General features: G+C 34.5%; 1 protein-coding gene across 1 annotated transcript in view; it reads right to left on the minus strand.

Moving 5' to 3' along the window:
• Positions 1–14,154, minus strand: part of LOC115219374 — a 100,348-nt gene that overhangs the window by 58,882 nt on the left and 27,312 nt on the right. The window contains exon 6 of the mRNA XM_036509387.1: positions 5,818–8,250. Within this exon, the coding sequence (XP_036365280.1) occupies positions 5,818–8,250 (2,433 nt within the window). The remainder of the gene's footprint in view (positions 1–5,817; positions 8,251–14,154) is intronic.

Genomic DNA, 14,154 nt, shown 5'->3' on the forward strand with positions numbered 1-14,154 from the left:
GGCTCTCATGCTGGTGGCACATAAGTAGCATTCAAGCACAGGTCGATGCTAGTGCTGCCTGACTAGCTCCTGTGCCTGTGGCATGTTAAAAGCACCATCCGAATGTAGTCGATGCCAGTGCCACCTGACTGGCTCCTGTGCCGGTGACATATAAAAAGCACCTACTACACGCTCAGAGTGGTTGGCAATAGGAAGGGCATTGAGCTGTAGAAACCTTACCAGATCAGACTGGAGCCTGGTGCAGCCTATTAGCTTACCAGTCCTCAGTCAAACTACCCAACTCATGCCAGCATGGAAAGCGGGTGTTAAACGATGATGATGAAGATGATGATGAACTATGTTATTAGAGATGCTGCAAAATTCAGGATATTTTTCACAGTAACATTCTCTACAGAAAGGAGAAAAACTTACCAAAAGTAGGAATGCTTCAACATCCAAAATCAAAGAAAGGATTTCTTCAAGTTAGTAACTTAAAGTCATCCCATTTTGGTGAGTACAGAAGGATCTGTCAGTTGTCCCCTGTATCCAATAGCAACAAAGAGCTGGACTTGAGTGTGTTGGTCCCTTCCATTAAAAGTGACACTAAAACATATTGAAATATGAGAACAACATTGTATTGCATGTTAAATAAATGAGAAAGAGATTGAAAAGCCACAGTTCTCAACTACCATGATGTCTAGATGGGAGATGAATGAGGTTGATGGTGAATGTTATATATACAGTAGGAGATATATAAATATAGTCAGAAGTCTCACTGATGCAACCAATGGGGAATTAAGCATACACACTCACAACACATATGCACAGTCTGTATTATACAACATTCCATCAATATATACTGTTCAGTACACAGTAAAATGTGAATATGCACTCTATTCTGCATAAACTATCTTATTTCATAATAAATTTCTCATCATTATATAGCCATTTTTAAAAATATATACACCAATGATTGTACACTAAATAAACAACATAAAATATATATCACCAACTGAAATGTTAATATGTACATTGTACAACATTCTAAAGAATAAATACAGACAGAACCAAACACATATATATATGTATATATATATATTTATGTGAGAAATTTAATCACCAAATGACTCTGTATCACAGCAAACATGTCTGCTGCTATTCACAATATACAACAATGTGTCTAACGAATGGCTATCATTATTAATATTATTATTATTATTTTCAACATTACTAATCCACACACACCACAGAAAAAAAAGATCCACTTGCATTTCTATGTCTTGTTGTCTTCACTTTGACACTAAAATATATTTTCCACAACAAATTGCTCACACAATCCCTCAAACAACCATGTCTGACATCAGAACGATATCTGCTACTCTGTGATTATAGATTCATTATGAAGACCTCCTTCGTTAAATCGTTTCTATAAATGCTTTTAGAACATCATTTATACATTGTGATATGATAAAATGAATAGAGAAATATTAAGTAAGAAATATTTCTGGCAATATAATGATATATTGTTAGAGTGTCTGCAGGAAATCTACAAATGAAATAATCTGGCTAAAGAGAAGAGACGGAATGTTGTGAAGACAAAATGGAGATTTCCTATGAGAAATGAGATTTAGTGAGACAAACTTTGCATCTAATTTCACCTAACCAACAACATAGGAGACTAAAACAATAACAATTATTATAAACTCTATCAATATAGAACCAGAATATTTGTGAAATGACACTGGATTATTAAATAATCTAATAATAATAATAATAATAATAGTTAGTATTTTGCCCAGTGAAGTTGTATGTTGTGAGTAAAACATTTGCTGATATTTGTGAGTGATATAAGGGTGTTTCTCTGAATGTCCCTTTGGTTTTCTCTTGTCTCTTATATATTTTCACATGATATTAAAGAGGAAAGATGGGAAATGAAAGAAGATAGATGCAGACTTACCTCCATTGTCTCATCCATAATCAGTGTGGCAGTGTGTGAGGGAGTGTCTAGTGGTGTGTCACTGTGTGTGTGTGTGTGTGTGTGGTAGTAGAGATGTGGATCTCAGGCTGTAACTACTGCTGCTGTTGTTTCTGCTGCTGTAGTCTGCTGCACACACACACACACACACTGCTTCTACACACATACTGCAGTGATGTGTGTGTGTCATAAGAGCTGTGTATAGACTGTGTACTGTGTAAATATACACAGTTTGTAGTTCTATGGTGTATAGTATAACAATGGAGTGTTGTGTAATGCTGGTGTGTTGTAACGACGTGTGATGTGTAGTAACTCTGTCGGTTGTGTTGGGAAACGAGTTAGTGTGTTGTTGTATATAGATATACAATAGAGGTTACGTTTATCATGTGTAGTTGTATATATATATATACACATAAGTATATATGCTTGTATTTATCTATCTGTCTAGCTAGCTATTTACATGTATATGAATGTGTGTGTGTGTGTGTGTGTGTGCACATGCATATATAAATATAGAAGAGAAAGAAAGACAGGGAGAAATCGCGTGAAATTAGTGAGTGTGTATGTTTAAGAGTATCCAAGCTGCATAAATGTACTCAATACATAAAGTAGAGTGTAATTATTTTAGTCACACCTGCAGCTTTATGAGTCTTAACTTAAATTATTCTAATGAATTATTTTAATTGTTTGAAAATCTGGAACATGGAATTGTGAGTTCAAATAAATGCAACTTTAGCTGTGTATATATGTGTGTGTATATATATATATATATATATATATATATATATATATATATATATATATATATACACACATACATGCATTTATACATACATACATATATACACATGCACTTACATATATATACTAATATGCCTATATGTATGTATGTATAAATGCTGTTTATTTTTATTTTGAACAGTTAATTAACACCTCATTAATGTCAAGATTAACCAGTAATTATGTTGGGGATATAATTAAATCCTGTTTGATTACCAGAAACTAATGAATGGTCTAGTAGATTAAAATGTCTTGTTTAACATGCAATATTTGTGTTTATATTAAGATATATGTAGTGATAAAAGGTGTGTGTGTGTGTGTGTGTGTATGACTCCATGAAATGTTCCACAATGATAAGATCTTGACTGAATATTGCAGAGTCTGTCAATGCAACAATATTTGCTTTTCTTGCAGAAATGTGGTTTTATTTTTTAATTCTTGTTGGTAACTGGAATGGAGAAAGAAAGAGAGAAAGAGTTTAACAAAAATACTGAATGAAATATGTTTGACCAAATCATCATCATCGTGTTATGTCCATTGTCCATGCAGGTATGAGTCGGATGGTTTGACCAGTTCTGGTTAGCTGGAAGGCTGCACCAGACTCCAGGTAACCAAATCTTCAGACTAATTTTCAGTTTGGAATTTGTCTAACACAAATTATGCCTGACCAAATGTATGTCATCTAGAATGACTGAACAATGTAGGAAAGACATTATAACTGTCTAAATGTATGAGGGATATTATGTATGACCAAATGTATGGAATCATTAAGTCTGACAAATATGACAGCAATTATCTGAACAATGTATGACATATCATGCCTGATAAATGGTTGACTAACCTTTATGTCTAAACAATGTATGAATGGTATTATATGCTTGACCAGTTGTATGATATCCAATCTACCTGACCAAATGTTTGACAATGGAGGCTGACTGTACAAATTGTGTTTGACACAACTGTGGATATTGTATTGATGTGGGTTATAGGGATGGGGGTGTATATGGTGGTCATTATTAGGGGTCACTAAAATCTTCTGGGCTCTGTTAGGGGACATCATAAGTCAAGGCTGTAAATGTTATTCTGTAAGTGATTTTGCCAGTCATCCTTACCGTTTCCATAGTTACAAAGATCAAACTGATTATACTGACAAACTACATTCATTAATAATACTGGATTCAGATTTTTGCACAAGGCCAGCAATTTTATAGGAGGAGCTCAGTCAATTATATCGATCTGCTCAACTGATATTTATTTTTTCGAAGCTGAAAGAATGTAAAGTAAAGGTGACCTCAGTGGAAATTGAACTCAGACTGTAAGAAAGACAACATACCACTAAGCATCATGCCAGGCATGCAAGTGATTCTGCTGGCTCACCTTCTTATTTTAATTAATAACACTAATTAATAACATCCCCTACATTTATCCATCCATGACCAACATATTGGATCCTCTGAACATCAAACACTGCCATCACTGCATAAATATGTATCCATTGGTCTCTCTCTCACCATCAGCAATTTAAGGTAACCAACCTCACGGCACCTGAAGATTCAGTTTGATACCTAAAGTCTACACTCTGGTCAGATTCTACCATTTCTCTTCTATGGACAACTACTGGAAATGAAAGTGGCCATGATGGTGGTTGGGTAGAGGATGTGATGTTGGTGGATGGGATAATAATGGTGATATTCTTAATTCAATACATACATCAACACACGTATACAAATGCATACATATATATGAAAATATATGTATATATATGTGTGTGTATATATATATATATATATATATATTGGCCTGCTTGCTTAGCCAGCGGGATGGCGTCATTCGAAGGCTAAAACAATGCGAACGCATTGTGACCAGCGATGTGTAACAACATCTGATGGTCTGGTTGATCACGTGATATATATATATATATTAAAACCAAAAGTTAAATTCTGCCTTGTTGATAGCTCGTTAGACCCTATGCAAAGTCAAATAATCAAATTTTCTACCACACAGATATGAAGAAACGCTCGGATATTGAGACATATACACATGCATATGTATGTATATATATCTGTGTATAATTTTTTCTTGAAAAAAAAGAAATCCACCTAAAGTGACACAAAAGCCAAGTTTAGGTTTTAAAACTAAATATATGTCATTGGATCACTGTATCGATAAGATTATCAAAGGTTGCTACACATCACTAATCACAATGCACTTCAAATTCCTTTTTCATTGCACCATTCTTTACTATTTCCTCGTAAATTGCTTGACTAAACGAATCCACAAAATAATACAAAGCACGTCACCATCAACACTGATGCCACTGCCATCCCCACCTCCAACATCATCATCATCACTTGTCTGCTTTCCATGTTGACACGTGTAGGACATGACAACATGGGAACTCACCAATGCACTTCCTATTTCATGATTCTTCCTCTGTTATTCAGATCAGAAAACCACATGTCTCTGAGACTTCTCAGTTTTTAGAATGGTCTCCATGGTTTGATGCCCTCCTTAAGGAATCACCTCAGGGTGTATTAGAAGAGTAATTATGTCTATGCAGCAGTCCAAAATCCTCTCCAAATCAAATCTCTACTTAATCATTCTGTCAAAATAGACTTGTAATGCCATCAACAGGAATGGTGTTGCCTGGAACCCTAAACATTGGAATGTCCCAACCATTGTATATCCTAATACTTTTCTGCTCTAGATACAAGGCCTGAAATTTTGGGGGAGGTTGAGGGCAGTCGATGAGATCGACCCAAATATGCAACTGGTACTTAATTTATCAACCCTTAAAGGATGTAAGGCAATGACGACCTCCGAACATAGTGACAGACGAAATACCACTCAGCATTTTGCCCTGTGTGCTAGCATTTTTGCCAGCTCGCCGTCTTTATTGAATTGCATATCCTAATTGTCAATGGCAGTTGATAAAACAGCGATAATAGGAGAACAAATGGGGTCCAAACATGTTAATTACATACATTCATTAAAATATAAGATATACATTAATTACAAAAGATATCTAGAGACTGATATGTCTGTTAGAGAATTAAGGAAGAATTTCATAATCTCATACTTACCAATATTGTATTGGGTGGACTCTTCTCCAGGGTACCCACGTTTGACCAATCAATCTGAGACTCATACTGCGGGTAGAAATCTTCCTTACATTCCACAAATGGCATGTTTCTATTATTCATCTCTGAAGAGTACCTCACTGGGGTACCAGGAATACTGCTGCTCTGACACGGTAAAGGTTGATCAATTCTGTTACATATAGCTGACCTATTAACACCTTTCCTAGTGCTCTTGGCAGAGCGAGACTGACCACTGCTACATTTCACAATACACAGTGTGATCGACACTACAATCACCACAGCTACTATTACAGCTGCTACTACAAGGATAATCAATAATGGTACGTCCAGTGTTCTGTTCTTCTCTAAGTGGACAGTCGGCATCGGTGATGATGTCTTGTTAGTGACCCTTAATGACAAAGACACAGTAGTTGTGGCTGACAACACTGGGCTTCCAGAATCCTTGACCACAAGCACCAGTTCGTATGAGCCAGCATCGTTGAGATGAGGTGCACGCGAGAAAGACATTTGACCAGTTAAAGAGTTGAGTGTAAACAAGCGTTTATTGTTACCGTCAAGTATTCCATATTTGAGGAACGCATTTAAATGACTGTCTCTGTCAGACGCTCTAATCACAGTGATGGCATTGGTACTTTGCGGGTGGTAGTGGACATTGATATGGAAAGGGTCAGTTGTAGGGTAGATGAAATACGGATTATTGTCGTTTCTGTCTAAAACCTCAACAACAACATTCGCTGTGTTATTCAACGACGGTTTACCATTGTCTTTGACAAAAACCTCAAACTTATACATGTCTTCTTCTTCTCTGTCCAATGGTATGTTGCTGGTAATAAAACCATAATCACTCACCTGGAACGGTATGTTATTTCTGTCTTTACTCAACAGTGAGAACGTCAGTTGACCAGCACTTGCCAGGTCTGGGTCAGTGGCATTGATAAAACCTATAGGAAAGTTTGCTTTACCATTCTCATAGGTGAGGAAGTGGAATGTATCTTTGGTAAATTGCGGTTGCACATCATTCACATCCATTACTTGGATTGAGATCTTTCGCTCCGTCTTTAAAGCAGGGCTTCCATTGTCTTCACACACAATTCTCATGTTAAAATGGTCTAATTTTTCTCTGTCAAGTGGTTTCTTCAGAGTAATCTTGTATTCCTTTGATCCTAAATGTGAGAGGACAACTTTATCATGTTCTAATTTACAACTCACTTCTCCATTCGCTCCAAAATCATTGTCCACCACATTCACATAAGCAAGATAACTGCCCACTTTTGTCCCTTCGTAAATAGCTGCAGTGTCCTTCTTCAATTCAGACACAAAATTGATCCCTATTTTGGGGGGATGGTTCTTTTCATTGAGAATATTCACCCGTACAATGGCAAAGGAATTTAAAGAAGGATTCCCTCCATCTTTCGCCTCCACATACATCTTGAGAATATTCTTTGTTTGTGATGTTAATGGTTTTTCTACAAATAATTCCCCAGTTTGTTGGTTCAGTCTGAAATGACTTCTTGTACGTTCTGGTGTTTCTGGACTAAAAAAATAAGACACTTTACCATTATTGCCAGAATCTGGGTCTTTTGCAGACAATGTCAAAATAGGGTTGTTGTTAGGATGTGTATTTTTGATGGAAATATTGTAAATATGTTGTGAAAAAACTGGTGAGTTATCATTCACATCAATTATTTTTATATGAACTTGTAAAATTCCTTCCTTTGAAGGTTGTCCTCCATCATTAGCTATCACTTCTAGATTGTAACTATCTTGTATTTCTCTGTCTAGTTTGTCTCCAAGAATAATTCCTATCTTTGCTCTTCCTGTGATGGTTTTCTTCACAGACAATATAAATGGATCGCTAAATTGTTTCTTCAATTTATATGTAATTTCAGAGTTTTCCATTCCAATATCTTTGTCAATGGCATCTGGAATTAATCCTTCAGCACCCTCCCCATCACGCTCACCAAATGTCAGATTTATCTCACTCTGAGGAAACTCAGGGCTGTGATCGTTAATGTCTTCTATAATTACTTTAATTTTAATAATTTTCAAAAATGTCTTCCTTCTATGTACAGCAACTTTGATGTATCTAACACAATCTGATTCATATGTACACAGTTTCTCAGCATCCAATGTTTGAGCCGTGTACAATTTACCATCTTGCGTGACATTGAATAAATGTGAATTCTCTGTCCATTGCTGTTGCATTTGGTTGTATGTGATGAAGTTATTTCCCACAAGAGAGTCCGTTTCTTCCATCTGTGTGTCAGCAGCAATATCCCCAACAAAAGTAAAGGGACTGCTTTCTTCTTCTACATGATAGCTCAGATCTACACAGACACAACTGTGTAGTAATAGATTGAGGACATTTGCAAGTAAGTATGTATTCCACACACAGCCTACTTCCATCACAGAATGTTAAATCATATCTCGTGGTTTTATCTGAAATTAAAGAAGAAAATAGAATATTGTTATTGAAAAATTTCACTGAAAGTTTGAGGTTTTGGAAAGAATCTTTTGTTGAAGTTCATTAAAGTTTTAAATTACTTCTTTGAAAATGTAACTACACATACAATGTTGTTAAAAATTTCTTATGAAATCAAAAGAAAGGTATATAGATGCTATGGGTGAAATATTCTAATTGTGTATATAAAAACAAACATCTTCTCTTTCAAGTCTGGCAACCGTTGGACCACTGGAATGTTGATTGTACCACTCAGATATATAATAACAATCTCTTTGAAATTTTACGGCTTTCAGATTATCTTTCGTATCATGATTTACTGAATCTTTGCTCACTCGACATTGTTGACGATGGAAACATGCGGTGATACTTGGGAATACAATTGACATGTCACATGGCTTTTAGGTTCCTTCAGGAATTCATGAAGTTGTACCAATGTAGTGTAGAATGAATATTATGATTATAATTAATAACTCGTTTGGAGCTTCAGAATGGTTAAAACAGAAAAACATCCCTTGGTGGTTCATCCACTAATGTGGAATTGCCTGAAGACATGAATCCATGAAGATGATCAACCACATAGCCAAGGACACTATGGACTACACTGAAATCATCCCTGGAATACGGACCGTGATCTTAAAAGTCATGCGATTCATGGAAATACACATAACGATGCATTAAATATTTTAAAGTTTCATCCTAGGAATTGCATGTATCTATATATGAATGTATTTATGTACATATGTATATATCTATATATGTATGTGTGTGTGTAATATATATATATATATATATATATATATATGTATTTATGTATGTATATATCCGTCTATCTTTGTAGCTATGTATTAGTCTCTCTATCATCCAATTATATGCAAACAAATTTTGTTTTGTCTATCTCTGTCTCTATATATTTCTCTGCCTAATTCTGTGTCAGTCTCTCTATCTAGGTATCTGTCTGCCTGCCGGCTTTTAATAACTGATAGTAATTATTCCTAATTTACAATATGTTTTGATGTGTTTGTTTATTCTACTTGGAGATAGCATTAAGGAATAAGGAAGTGAAATTTCTGGAAAAACATTTGGTAGAATTAGGTTTCTCATAAATTTAGAACCCATATATATGAAGAGTGATGTACGCCACCTTTTGGGGTCCTGAAAGAATTAGGAAATACTTATAAGAAGAATAGATATTTCTCTGGGAATATCTTTAAGATACCAAAAATTGTTTGATGATATTAACGGGAGATAACTGCCTATGTACTGTATAATGATCTCCCTTAATTTAACATGGATTCTTTTAATTTCTTGTCTGCATTTCACATTATCTTCAAAATATAGATTTGTTTTATCTCTAAATACTCTCAAAACAATCCATTAATTGACATAACTGTACTTAGTTGACTCAAGATACAACCATTATGACCATAGTTATACAAATGTATATACATATATGCAAGTATATATATATATATATATATATAGAAAGAGAGAGAGAGAGAGAGAGATATTTATATTAATGCACTTCGGTTTCTTTCATCCTTGTCTCCCACACTGTTTCTGTATGTATTTATATATATATGTGTGTGTGTATGCATGTATATACGTATGTATGTATAGTGGAAGCAACATACCACATTCCCAGATGATGTTATTAAAAAAAGTATCTACATTTTCTATTGTAAAGTGCTCATGAAAGGCACATATATTATACTTATATTGGTCGGTATACCAGAAACAGACGATGTATGATATGTTTCCTGACTACTTGAAGGTCATACTAATATCAACATGTAAAGCAGACACTCTTTGACTCTTGGCTACTGCAAAACATCAGACATCCCAGGCTTTGCATTAACAATCCAAGTTTGCTACAAAATATCTTAGACACAAAAGAGGCAGGGAAGCACTTGCAGCCCCAAGATGCAACAGGAGATGAATATCATTTGAGTTACACTTTCACTGGAAACATGACACACACAATCAGCAGCTACCCCTAAATATTATCATCCCTGTCTCCCAATATGACAGCATCCAAAAAGAAGACAGTTCTGAGATGGATATAGAGAATCTTACCTGTTATTGAACTCATACATAAACCTCATTGGAAGGAATATTGGTGGAACTTTACCATCGAAACTGGTACCGAGTTCAAGCACAACAAACTGGATATAATTGTTTAGGACAGAAATGCATGTAGTGTCAAAGTGTCAACTGCCCTCCACATGTGAACATCTCTTTGGAAATCAAAGAAAAACAGGATGACTGTGGACAACTGGTTTGAAATCTCTGACTTGTAAACCCTGATACCTGTTTCTCCATTGGGTACAACAGTAAGGGTTCCAGCTGATCCAATCAAGAGAACAGCCCGTCCAGGATGTTAATGTGCAAATGGCTGAGCGTTCCACAGACATGCATACTCTTAACGTAGTTCTCAGGGAGATTCAGTGTGATACAGAATGTAACAAGGGTGGCCCTTTCAAGAGTAGGCACAACTCATTTTTGCCAGTGGAGTGAACTGGTGCAAAGTGAAATAAAGTATCTTGCTCAAGGACACTAGGTTCTGCCAGGAATTGAACTCACAGCCTTTCAATCATGAACCAAATACCCAAGCCACTAAGCCACATGTCTTCACACTATATATCCAGATTATAAATCTATGTTTCTACCAATAACAACTGGTTCCCCTGGTTTTGTGAGTAAATTGCCACGGGGGAAAATTTGGATAAGCTAAGGTTCTAAGGAAAAGAAGTGAAGCAGGCAACAGCTACATCACAAATACACTCTGTAAGTGGAATAGTAAAAGCAATGCAAGACTTTTCTCAAGTCCAAGATATGAATTTGCTTTTCTTATTTACAGAACAGTGAAGGAGCTTTGTATTTCTGTTAGGAAACAGATCCAGCTTTACAGAATGACTTCAAATAGGTAACAATAGAAGAGGAACACACACACACACTCTCATTCTCTCTCACTCACACACACAACATACAGACACACACATATTTACATACATACATACATACTGAACTATTGAGAAATCTGCAGTTACTCTATCCAGATTACAAGTTTATACCTGTAATTATTGGGGCCCTAGGATATGTAACACACTGCCTAAATACCAATCTTGAGAAATTAGGCTTCTCAAAACCAGAAAGGAGAGAGCTAATTCGAAGACTACAGATCCAATCCAACAGTGGAACTGTAAAAATCTGTAAAACTTTCCTGAAGTTTATCATTTAAATATATATGAGCATGTCTAGATATGTGACTATATGCATGAGAAGACGTACATGCATAAAACACACACACACACACACACACACACACACACACACAAACAAAAATACCCAGTTCTTGATTTTGAAATTCCAATGAAGGAGCTGTGGATCTAGGTTAGAAACCAGTTCTTTTTCTATTTGCAAGATATCATCAGATAAAACTGAATAATGACATATATGCATACATACATGTGCTAATACATACATACATATATATATATACACACACATACATTCACAAACACATGCATATAAATATATACATAAACATATACTTACATTCATAATTCATACATACATTTATAGTTGTGTGTGTGTGTGGTGTGTACCTCCCTATGTATCTCATACACTTCCATTTGAAAGAAGTTAAATCTGATGCTTGATTCTAGAGAAAGATACCTATATCCCTGTCAGGTGAGAGACAAACCATATGTCTTGGATTAAAGAACCAGAAAGTGTTAATATTCGGATTATCTTAATCCTAGCCAATAAAACTTACACATTTCCTTAACGATATCTTTAATGTACTGTTGAAAAAATTTCTTTCAAGCTGAAATTTGTTTTGTCTTTCTTTTGCAAACATTTTCATTACATTCATCCAGACATGAATTTACCAATATTTAGACTGACATACTCTGTGTGTCTTTAGTGCCACTTCTACATTCTACCAATATTTTAGTTCTTCATATTGAGCTAAAAATTATAAGGGGACCTCATTGTTGTACTAATAAACATTCATGTTCATTTGCAAATTTTTGCCAAATCTCAAAGAAATTTTCTCAAATATTAAATAATGTCTGTTTGTGCATCATTTCATGATTCGGTGTGAAATATGTCTAAATATCACACTAAAAGATAAATGCAATGTATGAAATATGTGTTAATGTACTAAGAACAGCTAAAATTAATCATTCTAGCTATCAAAGGAAAATTAAGATTTCATTGCAGAAAATAAACACATTTAAAACTATTTAAGAATCAATGATTAAAAATTCAATACAATTTCTCAGTAAAATTCTCTCCAGAAGTAAGACAAAAACTTACCAAAAGTAGGAATGCTTCAACATCCAAAGTTAAAGACAGGATTTCTTCAAGTTAATAACTTAAAGTCATCCCATTTTGGTGAGTACAGAAAAATCTGTCAGTTGTCCCTGTATCCAATAGCAACAGAGTTGGGCTTCAGTGTGTTGGTCCCTTCCAATAGGAGTGACACTAAAATATATTGAAAGATAACAACAATATTATATTCCATGCTGAAGACGTAAGAGAGAGAGAGAGAGAGTGAACAAGAGACAGACAGACAGACAGAAAGAGAGTGAACAGCAAAAGATTTATAACAATTCTCATCTACCAAAATATTTAGATGAGGGATGAATGAGGTGGATTTTAAATCTTATATATACTGTTGGATGTATATATATATATATATATATGAATATATTCATATATGGGTTTCATTGATGTAGCCATGGAGAAAATAGTATATACACTCAGTACACAGCATATACACAGTAAATACACAGTCAGTGTTATAAAATATTCGTAAATATATACTGTTAAGTACACAGTGTTCTATGCAAACTATTTTATTATATAATAATCAAATTATAGCCATGTTTAGAAACATATACACTAGTGATCATACGCTAAACTAACAATATACAAAGGATAGTTCATGCTGAAATGTTAATATATACACTGAACAATATCTTAATCTATAAATACCAACAGAACTAAATGCAGATATATGCATATATATATGTATATATATATTTACACAAGAAAATTAATCACCAAATGACACTGTATCACAGCAAAATGTCTGCTGCTATTCACAATATACAACAATGTGTCTAACGAATGGCTATCATTATTAATATTATTATTATTTTGAACATTACTAATCCACACACACCACAGAAAAAAAAGATCCACTTGTATTTCTATGTCTTGTTGTCTTCACTTTGACACTAAAATATATTTTCCACAACAAATTGCTTACACAATCCCTCAAACAACCATGTCTGACATCAGAACGATATCTGCTACTCTGTGATTATAGATTCATTATGAAGACCTCTTTCGTTAAATCGTTTCTATAAATGCTTTTAGAACATCATTTATACATTGTGATATGATAAAATGAATAGAGAAATATTAAGTAAGAAATATTTCTGGGAATATAATGATATATTGTTAGAGTGTCTGCAGGAAATCTACAAATGAAATAATCTGGCTAAAGAGAAGAGACGGAATGTTGTGAAGACAAAATGGAGATTTCCTGTGAGAAATGAGATTTAGTGAGACAAACATTGCATCTAATTTCACCTAACCAACAACATAGGAGACTAAAACAATAACAATTATTATAAACTCTATCAATATAGAACCAGAATATTTGTGAAATGACACTGGATTATTAAATAATCTAATAATAATAATAATAGTTAGTATTTTGCCCAGTGAAGTTGTATGTTGTGAGTAAAACATTTGCTGATATTTGTGAGTGATATAAGGGTGTTTCTCTGAATGTCCCTTTGGTTTTCTCTTGTCTCTTATATATTTTCACATGATATTAA

This window comes from Octopus sinensis, linkage group LG14 (assembly GCF_006345805.1).
Source record: "Octopus sinensis linkage group LG14, ASM634580v1, whole genome shotgun sequence".
Classification (NCBI taxonomy): domain Eukaryota; kingdom Metazoa; phylum Mollusca; class Cephalopoda; order Octopoda; family Octopodidae; genus Octopus; species Octopus sinensis.